The 22354-nt window shown below is 35.5% G+C and overlaps 2 protein-coding genes and 1 long non-coding RNA gene across 6 annotated transcripts; all 3 read right to left on the bottom strand.

The window, feature by feature from the left end:
- Positions 1 to 575: 575 nt before the first annotated feature.
- Positions 576 to 3453, bottom strand: LOC130720925 (folate-binding protein 1). The gene is made up of 4 exons (XM_057571632.1): positions 3243 to 3453; positions 1676 to 2025; positions 1049 to 1383; positions 576 to 828 (listed from the first exon to the last, which is right to left on the bottom strand). Exons 1-4 carry the CDS (start codon positions 3301 to 3303, stop codon positions 687 to 689), a joined length of 888 nt encoding a protein of 295 aa, XP_057427615.1. The 5' UTR covers positions 3304 to 3453; the 3' UTR covers positions 576 to 686.
- Positions 3454 to 6335: 2882 nt separating this feature from the next.
- Positions 6336 to 6845, bottom strand: LOC130717168 (uncharacterized). Its single transcript, XR_009012253.1, has 3 exons — positions 6753 to 6845; positions 6553 to 6654; positions 6336 to 6450 (listed from the first exon to the last, which is right to left on the bottom strand). It is a non-coding gene; the product is annotated as an uncharacterized LOC130717168 (long non-coding RNA).
- A 3053-nt stretch (positions 6846 to 9898) lies between these two features.
- Positions 9899 to 12176, bottom strand: LOC130718747 (dormancy-associated protein homolog 3). 4 transcript variants are annotated; one of them, XM_057569370.1, is made up of 3 exons: positions 12018 to 12176; positions 11393 to 11589; positions 9899 to 10337 (listed from the first exon to the last, which is right to left on the bottom strand). In XM_057569370.1, the coding sequence occupies exons 1-3, from the start codon at positions 12130 to 12132 to the stop codon at positions 10227 to 10229; spliced, it is 423 nt and encodes a 140-aa protein (XP_057425353.1). In that variant the 5' UTR covers positions 12133 to 12176; the 3' UTR covers positions 9899 to 10226. The 4 variants fall into 4 exon arrangements, with proteins under 4 accessions (XP_057425353.1, XP_057425352.1, XP_057425354.1 ...); XM_057569369.1 differs by having other exon boundaries at positions 9899 to 10330; XM_057569371.1 differs by having other exon boundaries at positions 11398 to 11589.
- Between the last annotated feature and the right edge of the window lie 10178 nt (positions 12177 to 22354).

Raw genomic sequence — 22354 nt, 5'->3', positions numbered from 1 at the left:
AAGTAGAATATACTCCTTTCTTTCGTCCATTTTTTGAAAGTTGCAATGGAAGCATCAGAGAAATACGTGCTTAAATACAAAGAAGCAGCTATAGTAAGTACTAAGTAGTAACAACTCCATGCGTTTCACAACTATCGAGTGCTTTCAAACAAATAATGGAAGCCATTCCAAACTATCAACCCATTTATATTTAATCACATTTGTATCAATTAGTGTGTGTATTGATAGTAAATTTATCTCTTAATCCCTCTTATATCATTTCTTAGGGATTAAAATCTTCTGTCTCATTTCCTGACCCATTTTCCTATTTCACTGGTGAAATTTTACATGTTACTTTAAAAATTAAAAAAGATATGTGAGGTAGTTACAAATTTACATGTGTATTTTTCTTAATTCCATTGATGATTGAACAGGTAAACGGGAATGCAGTTATGCTGCATTTTTTCTCCAGAGAAAAGCCATAAGACCATACCAATACAAAACTGTATTATAATCAACTTATACTTTTTTTAGAAAACAATAACCATTTTGAAAGGAAAAAGATCATAAATATGACAAAAAGAACGGAAAGAACGTAGACAGCAAAAAACAAGACTTCACTAAGATTATTGTAATATGAAACTCGAGTTTCACTTACAAATTAGAAAAAATTAATTATGTTCACAATTACACATACAAGGGAACACTCATCTGGAAACTCTTTTCCTATTTTCTAGAGCATTAGAAAGCCGTTGTTCCGCCATCATGCCTGGCATCCTGCCTTCCAGCTTCCTCGCAGCGCGCTTTATAGCTGCTAGTTTCTGGCGTTGGTTGTGGCTTTTCCTTTTGCTGCATGATTACCATATAGATGTGCAAAGTAAAAGAAAAAAGGGGATTAAAATTTTAAACTATACATGGAAAAAAAGAAAAAGCAAAAAATGACCAACAACTCCAAATAATCCACATTTCTAACAAGTTGTCTTATTAACTTGCCTAAGATTGACCTGATAAGAGTATACAATATGCAAAGCTACACAACAAAAAGAAGGAAAAAGAACTGCATTCTAACCTTATGAACACCAAGCCTGCTGTTAGAACCATCCCTCCAATAGCCCACAAAACTCTTTCGCTTAATGGCATATCCATGAACCATAGTTGGAAATCGTCAAACTTCCTCAGGTTCTCACCTTTCCAGGTCAACTCAGACTGCGAAGCCTTCCAGGAATCAGATACTGAACCTAGACTTGCTTTATCACCATAGCAGTATGTTTCTTCTGAGGGAATATGTACAATATCAGATGGTTTCACTCGAAAACCTGCAGCAGCACAAAGATCTGTACCATTGGAGGCCCATTCAGCAGCCCTACCACATACAAAGTCATTTACTCCACAAGGTGCTAGAAGCTGTGATTTCAACACAATAAAAAAAATGAATATAAGGAGACATATATATACATATTGAACTCTACCCACAAAAATTCTTCAGGCAGTTAATCTAAACACTTAAACGATATTCTGCTGAAAATTATTAACAACAAACCAATCCTTTTGTGTGACGCACAAGTTATAAGACTCACAACCACTTCTCAAATGAATGCTTAAAAAATGCAAACTAAATGACTAATTTATTGAAATCCCACATAAGATTTTGTTTTTTACCATCACATAATGGACAGTCAATAAGTCATCCCAATACCTGTGTTTTAACATCCATAGAGAAGTATGCATTTGAGCATGCCTCAAAAATTCTCTCACATAAAGATGCACAAACCAGAGGAGGTCCAGGCCGAGTACCAATATGTGGATCACATATGGAACATTCCAACAGTTCCCATAAATGCAAGCACTCTTGGCTAGCTTCTCCTGTAGAAGCAAGCTTCCTTACAGAGAGCAGAGCAGGATGTGTATGGGCTAGGTCACAGCAAGTCCTTTTGCGAAAAACCCGGCAAAGGGTCAAATCTTTGGGACCCTTTTTGGGAGGGCTACCCTCTGATTTGAAGGGAGCAAAACGACCACCTTGAGAGACACACACTCCACTGGGTTTACCTGCATTCAGGAAAGACGAGAATTGAAAACTGTATGCATACATGAATTATATTCTAAATCTAACATCATTTCATCTGATTAAGGAGCAGTAACAACCAAGATAAAACGCAGTTCAAACATTGTCCTATCAAACAATATGTTAGATACTGCGTCAGAATAGAGACTTTGCTCAATTATATAACCAACAGGTTGTTAGAACTATTGTCCCAAGGTGTATTAAAAACCACAATTTTCTAAAAAGACATTCATTATTCAGTTCTATGTAAACATATAAGTACTCAGTTCTATCACAATGACTGGTGAACAAATAGAACTGCTATGTACATCAAACCTACAATTAATGGTGAACAAAGAATGCAGGATATGGAATAAAATTGGAGTTAGACGACAGATTGTGATAACATAAAAGGAACACCTATACGTCTGCCAGTTACAAAGCGATCAGGAATCCTTCCCATAATAATTTTCCAACAGAGTCATGCTAACCACAAGATACGCATGCTCTAATGACAGCCAAGCCCATTTTATCTAGAGTTGAAACAAGTACAATATGAAAACTAGGATGAAAAAAGGTTCCAAACAAGCTAAGTTGAATTGCAAACACAGACCAGTAAACTATAGTCAGGGTTTTTGGTAGCTGGAGCAAGTTGATCTAATATAAAATTTGGAACCTCCACAAATCATTGTTGGTTTATCAAAACCTGCGCCTATCAACTAGTTCCATTAATATTTACCTTTTTTTACTACTATTCCTTAACATTAAGGATGGCCATAATTCTGTGTGTAGAATGTAACATTGGTCAAATAGAACCCCCTATCTAAAGAGAGATAGAATCATGGCAATCAATGAGATCAAAGAATGATGTCAAGTTACTACTAAGAAATGAACCTTGTAAGTTGTAATACCAATCCAAAAAACACAAATTCTTACTAACTATTCACACTACTAAAATTGAAGAAATTCCCAGATCCTAAACACTATCAATCACACTGCTAACTATTCAAACAAACTTCAGAGTGTTTCAGAAAATAATAAAAATCCTTTTTTTTTTTTTCTCTATGTATCTCTGCTTTAGCTTAACACCATAGCTTTTCAGAATCAAACAACAAATCGAAGGAAATCATTGATGATGGAGCAAAATTCTCAAAATCAACAGAAATTATTAACAATCGAAATGAAAATTGAAGGGGGGCGTCAGAGAGAGAGAGAAGCAAACCGGAGGAGTGAGGAAGGAAGGGATGGAAGAGGATGAGCAGAAGCAGAAAGCCATATCCCATGTTCGTTCGTTCGTTCTCGGGTCGAAGATGGGATTGTCTCTATACTCGCAAAACCACCATGATAGAATGACGACTTTGAATCGATTGCAGAAAGTTTCCAAGCTCAAATCACTGCAACCAAACACGGTGTAGTTGATTCTTCTTCTTCTTCTTTCTTCGTTTTTTTTTTAATGTTCCAGTAAGGGATTTTTGGTCCAGTTATTTTTTTTGAAAGTCCAGTTTCTATCAGGAATTAGGAGATTGTCACACAAGTAATTTAGCCCACAAAATATCCTACAGCCCAATATGAACCAATGAGACAATGGTGGTGCATGTTCTATGATAATTTTTTTGGGTTAAATGTGTTTTTACTCTTAATTCCTAACTTATACGGTTGAATCTAAAATGGTCTCTAAAAATAAAATTTATAGCTTTTAGTTTCGGGACAAAGGATGCATATGTAATCTGGAGTCACGATTAGAAAGGAGGAAGAATGAGTTTACCAATTTCTATGGGACTCGATGGTGTTTCCTATGGTACGACCCGCTCGAGTCTTATTGCTATTGAGCTGCTTCTAATTGTGTGTGAATAATAATACACTTGATGCAACAAGAACAAGTCAAGACCATGACGCAAGATAAGTCGGAGTGTGTTGATCCAGTGAGTTTTGAAGTTAGAACTAGTGGTTTAGGAGTGCGAAATCAAAGGGTGATCAAAAGGAAGAAGGGGTGGTTTGTGCTCACTACAAACAGTATAGACATGATGTTGATTCATGCTTTCGCCTCCATGGTTTTGCTGGATGGTGGGGCTAAAACTCTGGGAATGAAGGTGCAAAGGGCACAAAGGACAACATGGGGTGAGGAGGGGCTGTCAGATTGAATGTTGCACAAGAGCCAAGTCACACTTCAACTTTGAGCTCACTTGGCGATGCAAATAAGGTAGATTTTGGAGGATCTAAATCGTGAAGATTGAGCAATATTAAAGTCACTACGGAGCACTTATCCGCAAATATGAGGTTGTCGAATAATCTAAATTTTCTTTGGATTTTGACACTGGTGTATCAAAATATATGTAAAGTGTTGCTGAATGAGCGAAATTGCACTTTGTGGCGTGAGAATGCCGAATGGTGAACACGCCACAACCATGTAGGAGGGAGTGGTCTTGAGAAATTTATGTTTGAAATTTACATTGAGCATCTCAATTGGTTCATACCTCAAATTATATTGTGCAATTCACCAGTCATCTTTGTTTTATTCAAGGTCGCACTATCAAGAAGATGTTGATTAACGACTGAGCAACGTGAGGGAGTGTATTTTTTTTTAAGGAGACGCTTTCAGTTCATGTACATAATATATACCATCAAATTAAGTTGGAAATGCATATCTCAGGCACAAAATTTTAGGGCACCCATCCATGCAAGTGTTGAATTCTTTCCTCACATTAGAAGCAATGGAAATCTTGAGCATAAACATTGTGATTTTTGCTTCCAGTTAAAATAGATTAGGACTATGAATTATTACTTCACTACAAGAAAACAGGGTTTTAGCGGCGGTTGAAAGTAGGACCGACGGCGGTTAAAACCGCCGCTAAAAATGACTCCCGGCGGTTGGCCATCCGCCGCCAAGTTGAGCGTCGCGGACATATTTACCGGCGGTTGGGTCAACCGCCACGCAATCTGCCGTTAAATAGTTTGCGGCAGTTATAACCGTCACCAAAAGAACTGGTTTAATGCTATTAACTGATAGGATTAACGGCGGTTGGAACCGCCGCAAAAGAACTTGAATATTTAGGGGCGGTTTTAACCGCCGCCAAGTACCTTCTTTCAACAGATGTAAATTTGGAAGTTGCGGCGGTCCCAACCGCCGGTAACATAAAATAAGTTATCTATTCTTTGTAGACCTAGCGACGGTTGTAACCGCTGGTAAAACTCCAGAAAGTTAACGTTATTTTTCCTTTTTTCCTGTTTTTTTTTTAACCTGCTTTATAATTTTCGTTGCATAGGAAATTAATGAACAAAAGGAAAATGTTGTGGCAAAGAAAATCCATTCAACCACCAAATACTTGCATAAATATATATATATATATATCCATCAATTTTTCACAATGAAGCTAAGAGTGCTTAACACAAATCCAAAATATAAGTTATGTTCCACAAAGTGCACATAACATGTTCCACCAAAAGGAAATAAACACAATGGTATTTTCCACACATGGTCTACGAAGTTCATAACATGAAAATTTTTAAATCTAAATAGTCTTTTGTGATGATGCTCCTTGATCTTCAAACATGACTAGAGGAGGAAGACGACCTCGTTTCTCTCGGTGATTCCAAGTTAACAACCTGAAATTAAAAAGAAATTATAGGGTAAGTGAAAGCTATACTAGTTTTGGTGTTTAAGTTTTATGCCTTTAACTCATTAAAAACATGTTCTATGGTGTTAAAGCCACTTAAAATAAAGCCTACATATTCTGAAAGTGGTGAGGATTGAGGAGAATTCATAGACAAAGACTAAAGGATTTCAATAGAATAGAACATATTTATCAGACTTGAAGGGTCTGCTCATTGATACCTCAACAAGATCAATCAAATAATCATTTACAAAAACTGCATGTCCAGAAAAACTTTTGCCAAAATAAATCCACCAACTTCATAGCTCATATGTTCAAGTGGGGATGCAAAGACCACATATTCTATTTCAGTAACTATGTGCAGATATGATGCATGTGTAATTAAGAAACTAAGTACTATTATATTGCTCAGCAGAGACATAGTGACCACTTCAGATTTATTTCCTAAGCAAGTTTATACACATATGACATAAAAATAAAAAATTTTAGCAAATTTAGTATAAAATTCTTTACCCCATTTTTTTTATGAACTTGCATAAGGAAAGCAAGTTGTTCCTTCAAAACATCCATCTCAGCAACTTGTGCTTTTAAAGCATCAACTTCAGCAGCTTTTTCCTTTAGACATTCAATTTCAGATTGCATTTTTTCAATCAAACCATCAATTTGAAGGGTTGACCTGTTGAAACTAGGTATAGTGAGCTGACTTGGAGTTACTCCAGGTCCCATGCCACGTACATATCCAGGACGTTCCTTCCCAAAAGTATCAACAAAGGCTTCACTCTCAGAAGAACAATTTTCAATTGCAGTGCGCAATTGGTCCTGCATATAATGTTGAACAGACACATATGAAGTGTACCAATCAGCCATAGTGATTAAGTTTCCAATGACAATACGAAATGACTAATAATAAACTATACGTACACATTTGAGTCTAGCCTCATCATTAACATAAGTTACATCATTCTTTTGATGAGAAACAAGATACATGTCTGCTCTACTATACGGTCGTCCATCTTGCAACTCCTAAGTTTTTGCACCATATAAACAATAACCATACATTTAATTCATGCTTCTGAAAATTTCAAATACCAACAAAGTGAGTAAGGATCATAATTTCATACCAGCTCATCTCTCTTTCTTGCTAGTGACTTTGATCCCAGTGTATGAGGGATCACTTGTTTAGCCCAATTTGCTGCATTTTTTTCAGATATTTCCTACATTATAAACAAATACAATGATCAACCAATCATAAAATAAGAAAGAATAAGTTCAAAACAATGAATGGATTCTTCTTACCCTTTGTTTATCACTTAGCTTGTGCTGCACAAAAAGTATCCAATGATCACAGCAATTTCAAGGCTCCATGTAATTGAATTCAAAGCCATAAATAAATACATGAACACAGTAGCAATCTTGTTCAACTTCTCTAAAAGCAAGTCTGTTTCCTCCACTTTGAAGGATGTCCAAATATATATACAGAGTGAGATTAATCATACTACAATATTATTTATTTATTTATTCATCTTATCCTCGGGCATAACTGAAGCTTTGCAGATAGGACATAGTTTCTTCATAGATAACCACTTCTTTATGCAGTTCACATGGTAATCATGTCACATAGTGTACATAACATGTCATTATACCACAAAGGCATTGTCACATAGTGTACATACTACATAACATGTCAAAGAAACCACCCAGCCCCTTAAATACATTGCAGAAAATTCAAGAATATACACAAAAGTTAAGAGCCTCCATATGCATATTCATATATCAGACATTGCCTATGAGTCTTCCAAACCTCAGCTTGGATGAAGCCATTATGGACTTACAAATAGAAGAAAAAAACAACTTAGAATTATCAAAGAGAACCTTAATGGGTAAGGTGTAATCTAACAAGGTTGTGATAGAATTATGAATACACTCTGGACCCTATCCTAATCCTTGCTTGTCTGTGATCAGAGTAAAGGACCACAAGTTTGCTGCATTTTGGTGCTGGTTTCTGAAATTTTAGACAGCTCAAGTTGTGCATAATAGATAATAGAAAATTCTGGTATATTGCAGCATTTTTTTCTGCCCTGCTTGTTTCGTTTTATCACAGTCATATGTGCCTAGGCTGCTGGAAGTTCTCCAATTTATATACTGGTTGATGGGAGTGTATGAATGGCCAAGTTCCCTTGTCACATTGGTGTCTATTTAAGCTTAGATTAGCTTGATGTACTTTCTTTTACTTGTACTTTTAGTGTTTATTTATCTTTGTTATTTTTTCTCTAACTTATTGCTATAGATCCCTACCACCTCTGTCTAGTTGTGTGGGGATTTCAATAACAATAACAATTTCAGAACAACTTGCAAAGGTTTATTTCAATGTTTCAATACATAGCTTACTATACCTGGCCCTGTACCATTATACCACAAAGGCATTACCACATAGTGTACATAACATGTCAAAAAAACCACCCAACCCCTTAAATACATTGCAGAAATAGGAATTTTCATATATCAGACATATCAGAGCCTCCATATGCATGTATCAGACATACCCAGCCCCATAACATGTTAAAAGCCTCCATATGCATATTCATATATCAGACATTGCCTATGAATTTGTAAAAGAGAAATAGGAAAAAAAAAACTATAAGAGAGATTGGAGAAACCCTAACCTTCTCAAGTGGAACAATCAAGCCAGGGGAGAGTCAGTGCCTTTCCTCCTTCGTGTTAGGAGCATATCAGAAAGCAGAATCACTAGAGTGGGTCTTGTTCCCCAAATTCAAAGAGAGGAAAGTTAGGGATATATGCTGTGAGAGAAATCTAAGCAAATTTGAGAGAAAGAGATGCAAGACATGTGGGAAAGAGAACACACATACCAGAACCGTGAGCAAGATGTGAGAAAGAGAAGCAGGTCAGAGCTTGGTGAGCCCTCACGATGAGGAAGAAGGAGCATGAAGGTGAGTTGTGTTCATTGTGAGTGGAATGCGATTGTGAGAACTGATTTAGGGTCAAAACTAGGATTAGAATTTAGGGCTAAGAGCGTGAATGAAATACTTGGAGGGAACTGAAAATCAATCGCGGGTTTAGAATTTGAAAAATCGATTGAGTGAAATTAGGGCCGGCCCATGGCAACCGTCAATAATAAGGAGTAATGTTAGCGGCGGTTACAACCGCCGCAAAAAGTGCGTTTTTTAAAAAGGAGCGACGGCGGTTGGCCATCCGCCGCGAAATAGTGAGTTTTAACAGGGAACGACGGCGGTTGGCCCAACCGCCGCTAAATTTTGGCCACTAAGTTGCTATTTTGGTGTAGTGCTTTGCTAGTGAGTGACAATAGAGCAAATGATATTTTGAGTGATTCATTGTGATTTTGGGGTCTTTATCGCGTTGCAACTTTTTATGGTGCTATACATTTTTTACTATCGTTGATGATTGTTCTCGTGTTGTTTGAGTTAAATTATTTATTGAAGAGAAATATGGAGTGTCTCAACTTCTTAAGAATTTTTTTCCTTTGACTGAATAACAATTTGACAAACAATAAAATTGTTCATAGGGACAATGATAATGAATTTACATGTCTTGCAAAGTTTTTCAGGGAACACGACAATTAACATCAAACATTTATGCTAGAAACAACTCAACAAGATGGACGCATAAAACGTAAATACCGTCACATTCTAATGTAGGACAGACTCTTTTTTTCAAGTCAATTAACTTACCTAGCTATCAATTTTTAGGGTGAGTATATACTAACGACTAGATATTTAATTAATTAAATAATTGTACTCCTAGAAAACTTTTGAAATTCTTTTTGATCGAGTCTTGTCTCCACCACCTTTGGGCGTTTATGTCTTATAAATTACTAATATAAGTTATTTATGAATACTGCCAACACTCACTTTACCACCATTTTTTATAATTAGTAGTCTATGTAAGTCTCAAAAATCCGGTGTGAAACTTACATAAATTTTCACTGATCAAAGAAAGTTCGTTAAAAAGAAATCGTTAAAGTTAATGTTGCTAACATTTCTTCTGTAATCATAGTATTTAGTTATTTAAAAAAATTCCTTTGCTGTCCCATTAAGACATTGTCCTTTATTAAGAACAAAACAAATTAATTAATCTAAAAAAAACTGGACCATCATAGTGTGTGTGAGTGTGGATATTTTAATTTCCTTGAGAATTTGTCATGTTCAGGTTCAGCCCCTCTGTTCCTCCCAATTAATACCCCTCCACCGAAAAATACTCAAACGGTCAAACCAATAACAGAACGTACATGTGAAACAGAAACTCACTACATATTATACGAAATAGGAAAGCTTTTACAGCGAGAAAGCAAATTAAACCACAAACAAACGTTAGGAAAGGCTTCAAAATACAAACAAACCTCCTACTCCTCACAAGTCTCAAGCTCTTATTTACAAACTGACGAACCATTAGCAACTGAGATGCTAACTAACCCGCATGACCTTAACTGATATACTCACTAACACACACACTATTCACATATATTATTTATATGCACAAAAGGTAAACAAAAATGGATAGCACCAAAGCAAAACAAACACATTTTCGGTCATCCATGGAGGGACAAAGTGATCATGCTCTCATTTCTCACACATGGAAAGGAGAAGAAGGGCTTGGTCTTTTTTCGCTTGCAGCCTTCTCGTACGCATCTGATGTCGACCTTCTTCGAAACCGAAACGACTCTCTGGTTCCTATCACAAAGATAATTAAGCATGTTAATATTTTGTTACACACATGAATCCTGAGTTGAAGCCTAAATGGAAAATTGGATAACGCTCATATAATTGTGTATTGACATTGTTGATTAATTTCAAGAAAAAAAAGACATATATTGTTGATTATTACATGGACATGCAGAGCGCGCAAGTCCTTTTCAATTATCCGATATTTGTTGAATAAAATGAGACACCCACATGACCAGCCAACTTGATTCTGATCATCAGCCATTGATTAAAAATTTGAAAGACAGATGCCGCACGAAATGACAAAACTACCCTTATGCAATTTTCTAGAACATCACTTTCGCTCACTCCCGGCCACTACACTCTCCCGGAAGACACTCCCCACACGCAATGCTCCCATACAGGCGGGCCTCATTAGTCATTTTACTCATTAAAAATATCTTTTCTCAAATCTCTTAGAGATCATATTAAATAATTAGAACGTTAGTACCCACATATCAAAACATTCACTAAAATGTTTAAGAAACTCTCTTATCTACAAACTTTCGATGGACTTGTAGGTGTGGAATTGTAATTTAAGATAATGTAAAATTGACATATATTTATCGGATCACACCATTGACAAGTTGTTGGTTTGTAAAATTGACATACTTTAATTTTACTTTTTTACACCAAAATACAAAAATAATGTGATTTTTGTTATAAATTTTATCTAGATTTAAAATATATTTAAACCATTTTTTATTGAGTAATGATATATACACACCTCCCTTTTTAAACACTTCATTTCTACCTATTTTTATTTCTATCTCTCTCCTCTTATCATCTATCACATCTCATACTTTCTCTCTCTTACTTTTTCTTTTCTTTCTATCTCTCTCTTCCTTCCACCTCTACACACCTCTAACACCTCTCTTAGAGGTGTGTAGGTAACATTATTCTTTTTTATTTTTCAATTATATTCTTATACTTGATTAATTAAAAAACCAGGATAAAATAAAAAGTTCAGAAAATAATTGTAAACAAAAAAATTCTTCGTAGAGGAAAAAATAAACAAAAACTACCTTACCCGAAAACGGAGACAATGGAGCAGAAAATGGAGACACCGGGGGAGTAGAGCCCGCAGGCGAAGCCGGAGCAGATCCACTAGGACTCTGGTAACCAGGTGGTTTCACGATCATGATACTACGTGTCACTCTCGTCGCATCCTCCGGCGAATCTACACCGTAGGGTCTCACGCTTCCGGCGGCGTCTGCTAATTCTGATCAATTACCAGATGCAAAATCACACAACGCCGTCAATACCTTAAATAAACATCATTTTATGTTGAATAGATGATAGATATATAGATCGTAATGTGCTAAGGACTTTAATGTTGCAGTTCTCATTATTTGAATAACACAAATATTTGTTATAATCTATTAATATTCTCGACCAACCAATTATCCAAAAACTTAAACCTATTGTGTAAGAGATACATAAATAATTTTATATTATTTTCTATCACGGTCCACATGCATGAACTTGTTTGAACTTGTTTGTTTGGACTTGAAGCGTAGATCAAATTCACCACTAAGCTAAAATGTAATTCTTATTAGGAAAATTGAGCTGAAAATATCGTGAACATCTAATATATTAATTTGGGTAAGTCTAGCGTTTCATTAGCTGAGGGCAAAGTTTGATGCGTACCTTTGCCGGGGCTAGATCGGGAAGCGAAGGTGTGGTGCTTTCGGAGCTTTCCGAGGCCGTTCTCCGGCGGAGGTCCGGCGACGGTGTCGTCCCACAAGTGATCAAGAAGGCCCATGAGAAAGTAGGTTCTGGAATTGTGGAAGGAGAACAACGCAGCATGAGATGAATATAAAGGAAGGTCAAGTGTTGTGGGTCCAGTGGTTTCCAAATAGATCGGGACCGTTGATTCGGATCTGTGTGACGTGGATGTTGGATCTCGATTCTCCTAGAGATAAGGATGAAAAGACACGTGGGCCCCAAGAATTCGGGGATAAGATGTGACACGTGACATTGCTTGAAGGAAGGAGAAATCACGTGACATGTCATTTTTTGTTTAGTGACAAAAAGGCAAAAACACCCATGACTGTTATCACAATTAGAAGGACAAGACCTTCCTTTTTTTGAGATTTCACACAAAATGGCATTATTAAGAACCAACTTTTTTGTAATTTTATAAGTGACACATCATTTTAATTAGTTTGTCCTTTTTTATTATTTGTTAATAAATAAAAAAATAAATAAAAAAGATAAATAATTATATGTATACTAGGAAGTGAATGCAAAGTTTTTAGGATAAAAAACATGTAAAAATGAAAATAAGAGCAAATGTATGGAAACTAACAAGTAGTTGATTCAAGTGATACATATTTGATTTCTCTTAAGTAAGGTTAGATTTGAGTTTTGTGCATGAAAAAAAATCTTTGCTAGGAGAGTTAACTCCACCATGATATGAATGTTTCCGGATCGAATATAATCGCCTATGAAGAAGGACACCTATCTCACACAAAAAAATGTGTTCGGAGAAACAAATATAAAAGAAAATGAGTTTTTCCCCCTTTTTGAATTAGAATCATTAATCAAGATTAACATTCAGTTTAGGTAGAGTTACATGATTAAGAAACCTTCTACATCCAAAGACAGTTAGAGAATGGATGACCCCCTTAGCCATACGTTCAAAAAGGGTATGCATAAATCTGAACTGGTTCAACTGATCTGAAGATTCAGACAAATATTATAGATTTGGATTTTTTTTAATTGGTTCACTTCATTTTCAACCTGAGTTAACCCAATTATAATCAGCTCAATTTTCAGATTTGTTTTTCAATCCGAGCACTCAACCAATTATACTTTCATATTATTAAATTTTATATTTATATATTTTAACTTTATTATTTATAACTTTCTTCTATTTTTATCTTTTAAATTCATGTTAACTTTGTCATCTAGTTATTGTATGTCTATGAATAAAGATTCGGGGTACGCCAAATAGGTGTAAACCAATTGAGAAAAATAGGAACATAATAGAGATAAGTGATAGATGTGAGATCTAATGTGATCTAACTTGAAGAGAGATAAAAAGAAAAAATTGGTATCTCGAGTTGCAGTATATATTATGATGTGTTGATGTATGAATCATTGCTCTATGTCTTTAGCTATATTCACTATCTAATATTATTATTATATTTATATTTATATTTTATAATTAAAATTGCAACCAGTGTGATGCAGGAGATATATTCATTTTTTTATTGTGTGATTTTTTTAAATATATGTTTTTCAAAGATAAATTTATAGATTAAAATAACAAACTTAATTTTAGATATAAAACTGTAGGTTATTTTCTTCCAATTAATGTGGTTCTTTTTTGTTAATGCGCAATTATTTTACTTATTTGTTTTTTTTGTCTTTTCTTATCTAAATGTTACATTGTTTAACACTTAACTAATAATTATCATATATCTATGAATGTAATTTCTATTTCAGTAATTATATATGTCATACAATTGATAGATGTATGATAATTTTTTTAACGAATATAATTTAATTTGTGTGGTTGATAATATATATATATATATATATATATATATGAAAACAAGAAAAACATAGAATGATGTGAAGTGCATTTACAAGGAAACGCAAGTATTAAACGATCAGTATACTAAAAAACCTCATTCTGCTTTCATGCATTATATCCAAAAATCCTGGGTGAAGATTCATGGTTAATTAATACTTATACTTTTGTCTTTGGCAACTGATATAAAATATTAAAATCAGCCATCATGGTGGCAATTTTTTCTTCCTCTTCTTCTTATCACTTCTTGTGCATGCCCCCTATTTCTCCATTATTACTCATTCAAACTTGGAAATTGGCATCGGAGATGTTGGTCAGATGAGAGAGAGTGACATTTAATCAGTAGGAGAAAAGATGAAGACAATTGAGACAAACTTCCATTTAATTTTCAACGAAGGAATTTCAAGTGTTTTAATTTTTTAGTTATCATAGATTCATATTCTACTTTTCTTAATTACCATACATGTTTTCATCTAATTTTTCGTCCTTTCTTTTTTTAGTGTTTATATCACATTATTTATCTGTTTCTATCTATCTAAAAATGCAAGATAAGAAGGTATGAACAAAATATAATTCTAAGTTTTTGTTCACTTACAATCACTCAAGTTAATTGTAATGTTTAAAATAATCTTTTTTTTTATAATTATTGTTCCCACAAAAATATTCAACGTCACCAATATGATGTTGGTTTAGTGGTAGATAACTGATAAGTTAGATCCTCATAAATGTGAGGTCACAAGATCAAATTTTAAAAGAATTATTTGTCACGAGAGACACTCACCCTACCTCAAACATAAATATATCTTTTTTATATAATCATATATGGGATAAAGAGTAAACCATGTTAAAAAGTGACACAACATCTAATTATCAAAAAAAAAAATGACACAACATCTTTTATATAATCATATTGGATGGCGGAATTTGCTGAAGGAGGCATGATAAAACTATAAACAGTGGCGGATCCAGGACCGGGGGTTGGGGGTTCAAATTTTTCAATTAAACACATCGATAAAAATATAATTAAAAATAACTTTAATATGTTTATACATAAGAAATTATATAAGTCATAGTTGTATTCTACGTGATTTCATATTCTGAAATCGTTGAACAATAAGCTCAAAGTCAATGTTTTTGAATACATCATTCTCAATGTAAGTAACTAAACAATCGTTCATCCATGTATCTCCAATTCGGTTACGCAACCTATTCTTCATAATATTCATAGTAGAGAAAGATCTTTCTACAGTTGCTGGATACAAAGAACGCATATATTCATCAAAGTACTGATCACGACCAACAAAGATAATGGCGTACAGGGCGTAAATTATGCTAGGGATATATCCCAGAATTGTAAGAAGCAAGCAGATGATGAATTCAACCTGCATGAAACCAATCACAATCACCAATCTGTCAAAATCAAATTCCAAATCCAACAAACTAATAGTCTAATACTATCATATAACTTCATATTGGTCAATTAATATTCAATTAATTAAGAACTCAATTTATTTCACAGCTTCCATAGTTTTAATTCACTCAATATTCAGATCAAAACCAGAAAGAGGGAAACTGTGAAGGAGAAAAAAAACCGATTTTGAGAGTGGAAAAAGGAAAAACAAGTCAAAGGGGTGTTGGTACGAACAATTGAGACAGATTATGCATACAGTGCACAACAACCCGTGAAGATCGACGAAGGAGGAGGGTGGGAGGCGCGATGGACTGGTTTGGTGGCTTGGTGGTGCTTGGATAGTTGGGTGGGAGCTTGGGAGGGACTTAGGGTATGCCGTACACGAGAGAAAGAGTGTTGAGTGAGAGAGTAAGTGAGTGTGAGTCTTTGGTGCAAATAGATGCAAAATTTTGTCTACTCGTATAATTTAAATTTTTTAAAGGATTAAAAAAAATATTATATAAGGAGTAAGTGCAATTTCTTTTTGTTGAGGGGGTTCATCTGAACCCCAAACCCCTCAATTTAATGTACATCCGCCACTGAACTACAAACCCTAAGTATTTGAGAAAAAAAAAAAGACAATAAAACTTGGTTGAGCTAGTGCTCAATTTTCTTCATACTTAAAAAAAAGAAAGGACATACAACTATATAACCATTATGCTCTTTATTTACTCTAAATGTGAATGACCACAGCAAACATCCATTAAGTGGAACATTTTGGATTAGAAATAAAATAAAACTGTAACGCTAAATCAAGTTGGTGGGCTGGGTTATTGTTCTTTTGGGCCTATCAATTTTTGGGTTTGATATTTGATGCTAACTTGCTAAGAGTACTTTCGAATAGCCTAAGGTCCCGTTTGGAAGAGTTTATTTGAACTTATCTGATAGTATAAGGCTATAAGCACTTATGTCAGTGTTTGAGAGCGCTTATACAAACAGCTTATGGCCTACCATAAGCTGTTTTGAGCTTACTTTCATAAGCTACTCATGATGGTTTATGAAAAAAAGGTTATGCTTAGATATAGCTTATTTTCAATTTATTTAAATAATTTTTTTAAATAGCTTATGATTAAGCGTTTATATCATAATTGCTTATGACCATAAGCGCTTAATTCAGTTGTTTTCCCAAACGAGTCCTAAATTATTTTGGCGTGTTAAATTGCGCGCTCTCGTAATTCTAACTCATGAGTGCTGAATGCTAAAGGTCTTCCCAAGAATGTGGCTCCTGAGATTCAAACAGTCACTTTTTAACATGTGAAGCAACCGGCACCCGTTAGTTTCGAATAGCCACTTAAGTGGTAATGTTTGAGGGGCAGAAAGGGTCAATATCTTGAGGAAATTTAGTTTTGGATTCCACAGTGGCATAGATAGATTATTAAGCATAATCTAAAGAGAGAATCATCTGGGAACTCTCAGTTCTGATTTGGTACTAATTTCTCTGGGTGTTTTCTTAATGATATCTTGCAGAAACCAAATATAGTCTCAAACACGCAACCCCAATGAAAGGAGAACTTGTTTACCGCTATCAGTCTATAATCCCACCCGGTAAAGAGGGCACCTTCACCTCAAACCCAAATACGTCAATGACTCCTGATATGCCAGCCAATGTAATCAGAAAGTAAACTTAGTAGTTTTTTTGCTATATTGAGTACCTAACAACAAAATTTAATTACTGCTTCTTTATTGATTCAATATTGTTACGGTTGATAAAGCATTACGTATAAGATTTACTGGTTCATGCATGTCAAATTCACGGTCAAATCTAGTTTTCTTGTGCACTCTCCAATTTCTTCCACATAGAACGTGCATCACGCTGTCCCAAAACAGGGTTTTAGCGTTACGTATTTTACGCAGTTAATAAATTCTCGGTGAAAGAGCCATATCTGACTCTGAGTTCTTCCCTACCCAATTGGGTTGTGAGACAGGAAGGGGTGATTGCTTGTTTGGGTTGCGTGTGTCATAAATGATTACCCACTTCAAGACACAATCTCTGTGTATATAATGCCTTGAGCAGCTGAGCTTCATTCTCATCCAGTTTTCTCATCGATCTCAACTGAAGCTAGCTATAGTACTGTCAGTTTGGTTGGGTTATATTGGTGGGTAGATCCTGATGGAGAAGCAGGGCACGTGCAAGTGCAACATCCCCTGTTCTGTTCTGTTTTCTTCTCCAGCCTAGTTCATCTTGGTTGGTTTTGCACGTGCTCCGTTTCTCCAACACGATTTTCCTACTTTCTTTCGTTCCAGATCCAGCTACCTAGATTTATTGTCTCTCTTTCTGAACAGTAACTCAGTAAGTAAAGAGGAAAAGTTGCATGTATGTTCGTTAATTACATATTGTATAATATGTGTGAATGTTTTTGCAGGGTCAAATGGAATGTGCAGGCCAACTACTCCAGGCTAGCTAGCAGCAGAAGGAGGTTTGACAAACATGACAACATGCATTTCAAAGCTAAGAAGATCTATTTAGGCTCCTCAACTTCACTGGACCTTATGTGACATGTTCTGCTCTGCATGCATGGCCAATTCTGTTTTGCCTCTGGTTTTTTTTTTTTCATTTCTCAGACTTCATCTTCATCTCATCATCTGCTTCTCCATTACAAGCGGAACAACCCATTTATATATGTTATTATACAATGTACTTTATTTTTAAATGTTTAGTTCAGTGAGCTCATGTACATTTGTATATTTTAATTTATAGATAATGATCAAGTTCTTATTTCTCTATTGCTTATCAAAAATCTCATTTCTCTACAATTTTGAAGCGATTGCTTTGTTTTGACGTCCAAATTACATAATGTTCACCTATTTGTTGATTTCTGGTATCTTGGATACTTTAGCTAACTTGAAGTGGTACTGACAACATTTATTCAACTATTTAGTTTTATTAAGTTCTACTAAAAACTGTAGCCAATTCCTTTTCAGTGATAGAAAGGTATGAAAGAGAGTAATATATAATTTTGGAGGGTGATGCCTATTGATATGATGAGATGGATGCAAAAGAATAAGAAAAATGTCCCATTAGCAACATAACTAATCTTAATTTCACTTCAAAAGTTAATTAATAATTAGAAAAATAGTCAAAACACAATTTAATTTGTAGCTAAGTTTTGATAGAAAGGTATGAAAGAGAGGGTGATGCCTATTGATATGATGAGATGGATGCAAAAGAATAAGAAAAATGTTCCATTAGCAACATAACTATTCTTAATTTCCCTTCAAAAGTTAATTAATAATTAAAAAAATAGTCAAAACACAATTTAATTTGCAGCACTTTTAAGTTTTGATACTGTATAGCAAGCTACAGTAACATATACGTCACGGCAACTGCATAAGTAACAGTGGTCACTAGTCAAATAGCCATGATTGGATGTTGCAAATGGAAATTGTTATGGACATTCGGAGCTTCTAATATCAGGAGTAGATGTAAGTTAAAAAAGGATGGGAGCAAATTCTATGCTAATTCCTTATTAGTCTACAAGAGTTTATGTTAATTATATGACAACATTTATATTTTGGAGTTTTGAGTAGTCGAGCACGTTAGTTCAGGTGAGTGACCAAATAATAATAAATATGATGAAGAAGGTGATGCAATGAAGTGGTACTTGCAGTTCTACCTTGTCTGAACCCGGTATTGCCGGGAGTGATTCTTACTTAAAATTCTTAGGCAAACAGACAGCTTGAAGTACCTGAGCAGGATGGGATGTCGACAGTGTTGGTGATGTGTCAGAGAGAGATAGCGTGAGAGGGTAAATGGAAATTGACAGTTGCAGTTGCAGCAGTGGAACTGGAAGTTTGGCTCAGTAAATTGTGGGGGACTTTATATATAGCTGCAATGCATGCAAGTTAACTTGTTGTTGGAAATTGAAGTCTTGAGAGGAAGGTGCTGGTGCTGGTGCTGCCAATGAATGCAGAATTGAAGAACCTTAAAATGGAAGCAATATGCTACTGACTGGCTGAGAGAGGAGAAGAAAGTTATGATGGAATGGAATATAGGCCATTTCAACACGCAATGCACGAGTATCCAAGTTTGTTTGGAAGCAATTCTGGATTGTGATTATGTCATATGTCATAAGGCAAATATTGGAAAATAATTTTGGCACCAATTAAATCCTCTAAATTGAGTAGACTCACTTTAGAAGATAAAGTACATATGATAATCATTGATCTATTGACTTTATCAAAAATAGATAATCACTGTTAATACTTAACTGAACCTAACTAACTTAGGTACTTAATAGTTACAATGTTTATTTAATTACTTTAGTCTAGAGGAACCAAATCCAATAATTAGTAGGGAAATAAATAAGTCGGTGCTTGCTCTGATGCCCATAAATTCATATGAGTGTATGGTACAGGAGTGACATGGACCAATAATAATAGTACAATAGATAAGTAAGTGATGACTTCATTTAATTTTCTAATTTATATAACTTATTTATTCAATAATTGCTTAATGACCCAATTTTATTTAGTTAATTCAGTAATGAGTACTCCACTTTGATTTGTGTTCTTCATGTTGTTCATCTTCCTGCAATATATCAGCAATTCCATCATGCCCAAAAAATAACCACATTCGTTGCCAAGCCTCACCACTTACTGCAATATATCAGCAATTCCACCTTGTCCCATTGCTGCATTATTTTACTACCATTTCGACCACTTGCAATGTATCTCTTTTAATGTTCTGGGATACATGTGACAGCAAATTGGGGATTACCCCCCCCCCCCCACCACTATCCCCTCCTATCAACAGTCTGTAAATTCAAACACTGGCCAAGCAAAGTCTAGGATTGGAAATCCATTCGAATATAGATGATCTGAACTCTCTAACTGCTAATGCCAAGAGCGCCACTGGAACATATCATCAATTACCGAAATCAATTTTCATGTTCTTCATATTTTGCATCTTCTTCAAACATTCATTACTAAAACCCAACACAATCAATCTCACCTCACTTCCATTTTCTCAATCTTCTTCTTCTTTCTCAATCCAGCCCAAAACAAAACCATAAACCCTCCAAACCCAGAAATCCCTTCAATTAAAAATTGTCCAAATTGAAAAACAGAACACAACACATATAATCCCTCCCCTTGCTTCCTGCATGTCTCTCTGGAGAGTCAAAACTTTCAACCTCAAACTTGAATTTCTCTTCTTTCTCAATGAAGCTGTGTTGTCTCTGAAAAAATCAGCCACCGCATAGAATCCCTTCTTCCTCAATCGACCCATCCGAACAGTCTAGAACAAATTGAGGAGGAACCCATTTCTAAGGGACCTGTAGAACCCTTAAAGGTTCAAGCTTTAGACAACACAAAGAAGAGGGGATTTGAACAAAGATGGAGAAGATGGTGGGGCACAGATCTGAAGTCTTCACGACCATTGTTGGGTTCACCTATGCTAGGAACCAGATGCAAACAAAGACTTTAGGGTCGAACTTGATGCGCCACGTGAGGCGGCGAAATGAACACTTCACGGCGGTAGGTTTACGTCTGCAGCTCTGCGTGGCGGCGGAGAAGATGATGGGTTTCACGTCGATGATCTCTGATATCTTTTCACTTGATTTGAGGACCAAATTCAAAACAAATATAACCTATGGGGTTGGTTCATAATAAGAATAATTCTAATGGGTTGATATAGAGTTTCAAGAAATTAGAAATATTATTTATATCTATTTCCACATGTTATTATTCCTATGGGTACACGTCAGTCCTGTACTAGACCCAAAAAAAATTTCCTGTACCACAGAAAGTGGGGAATTGGGTTTAACACCCCAGCCCTTAGGCTTCCCGCCCCACTTAAAGTGGGGAAATTACCGGAAACCCTCAGGATTAATATCGGTAAATGATTTTCCGATACGTATCGGTTTATCATTTACCGATTCGTATTGATATAACAGCATCAGATAGGTTTTGAAACATAATTTTCAAAACCCATTTCCCTCCCCAAATCACTCCCTCTTCAAATCTCTCCCAAACTTGCGTTCGGTCCCATCATCATCAAAGCTTCCTCAAAGCTCCGGAACTCCCATTCCATTACATTCAAAAGGTAAGTTCCATTTTTATTGATTCTCTCACATTGATTGATGATTAGAGGTAGTTGATGGATTATTAGGTGAATGTTGAACACTAGGGTAGTTGATTATTGATTAGAGGTAGGTTTTATTGACTGAAATGGCATGAAACGGTCATAGGCACGAGTGGGTCGTTTCCAGTTCTGGTTTCTGGGTTACTGTAAAATCGGAAAAACATTTTCCGATTCTGTAATGGAAAATGTTTTTCCGATTCTGTAATGGGAAAACATTTCCCGATTCTAAACCAGTTTAAGGCAGTTTAAGGCAGTTTTTTTAAGCCAGTTTTTTTTAGTTTTCCTCCATCTATTGGGCTGAATATTTTGTACAAATTTTCAAATATTTTAGTGTCATGATTTTTGTACCTGTTACTTGTTGTTGTTCCAAAATGCATCACATGATTTGTCCATGCCTTGGCAAATTTCTGCTTGTGGACCAACCATGTAGTAGAACAATAAGTGGCAAATTTCAACTTGTGTTTATGCTTGCACATGTTAAACAATTCAATCCAATGAGCTTCAAATTCTGGAACTGTTGGAGCATCTACCAATTCGGCCCACTTGTCCATAACCTCTTGAGCAAAATCATCCGTGCCAACATACTCTTTGCACTTTGCCAAAACACACTTGTTGATGTGCCACAAGCATAGTAAATGGGTGGTGGTGGGAAGGCTTTGTGAAGCAGCACTCAATAAAGCAAGATCTCTGTCCGTCACAATCACTCTAGGCAACCTGGATTGGTCGGAAATCAGAGACTTCATACACTCCAATGCCCAAATGTAGTCCTCTGTGGTCTCACTGCCAATGTAACAGAATGCTATTGAGTATGTTTTATCCGTGGAGGTCAGGCCAACAATCTCGAGCAAGGGTAGTTTGTATTTGCTGGTCTTGTATGTGCAATCCATGATCACTACATATGGGAATGTGTTGAA

The sequence above is a fragment of the Lotus japonicus genome, chromosome 5, assembly GCF_012489685.1.
Source record: "Lotus japonicus ecotype B-129 chromosome 5, LjGifu_v1.2".
NCBI classification, from domain to species: Eukaryota; Viridiplantae; Streptophyta; class Magnoliopsida; order Fabales; family Fabaceae; genus Lotus; species Lotus japonicus.
This window is presented reverse-complemented; position numbering and strand designations above follow the sequence as displayed.

What these genes read in the sequence shown, in the direction of transcription:
- LOC130720925 (XM_057571632.1), bottom strand. Translation starts at nt 3,303, where the DNA reads ATGGGATATGGCTTTCTGCTTCTGCTCATCCTCTTCCATCCCTTCCTT. An exon ending in CTTCCTTCCTCACTCCTCCG is followed by an intron (nt 2,026 to 3,242) that starts GTTTGCTTCTCT and finishes TCCTGAATGCAG; the next exon opens with GTAAACCCAGTGGAGTGTGT. An exon ending in GCAGGCTTGGTGTTCATAAG is followed by an intron (nt 829 to 1,048) that starts GTTAGAATGCAG and finishes GTAATCATGCAG; the next exon opens with CAAAAGGAAAAGCCACAACC.
- LOC130718747 (XM_057569369.1), bottom strand. Translation starts at nt 12,132, where the DNA reads ATGGGCCTTCTTGATCACTTGTGGGACGACACCGTCGCCGGACCTCCG. An exon ending in CCGATCTAGCCCCGGCAAAG is followed by an intron (nt 11,590 to 12,017) that starts GTACGCATCAAA and finishes GTAATTGATCAG; the next exon opens with AATTAGCAGACGCCGCCGGA. An exon ending in TGTCTCCGTTTTCGGGTAAG is followed by an intron (nt 10,331 to 11,392) that starts GTAGTTTTTGTT and finishes GATAGGAACCAG; the next exon opens with AGAGTCGTTTCGGTTTCGAA.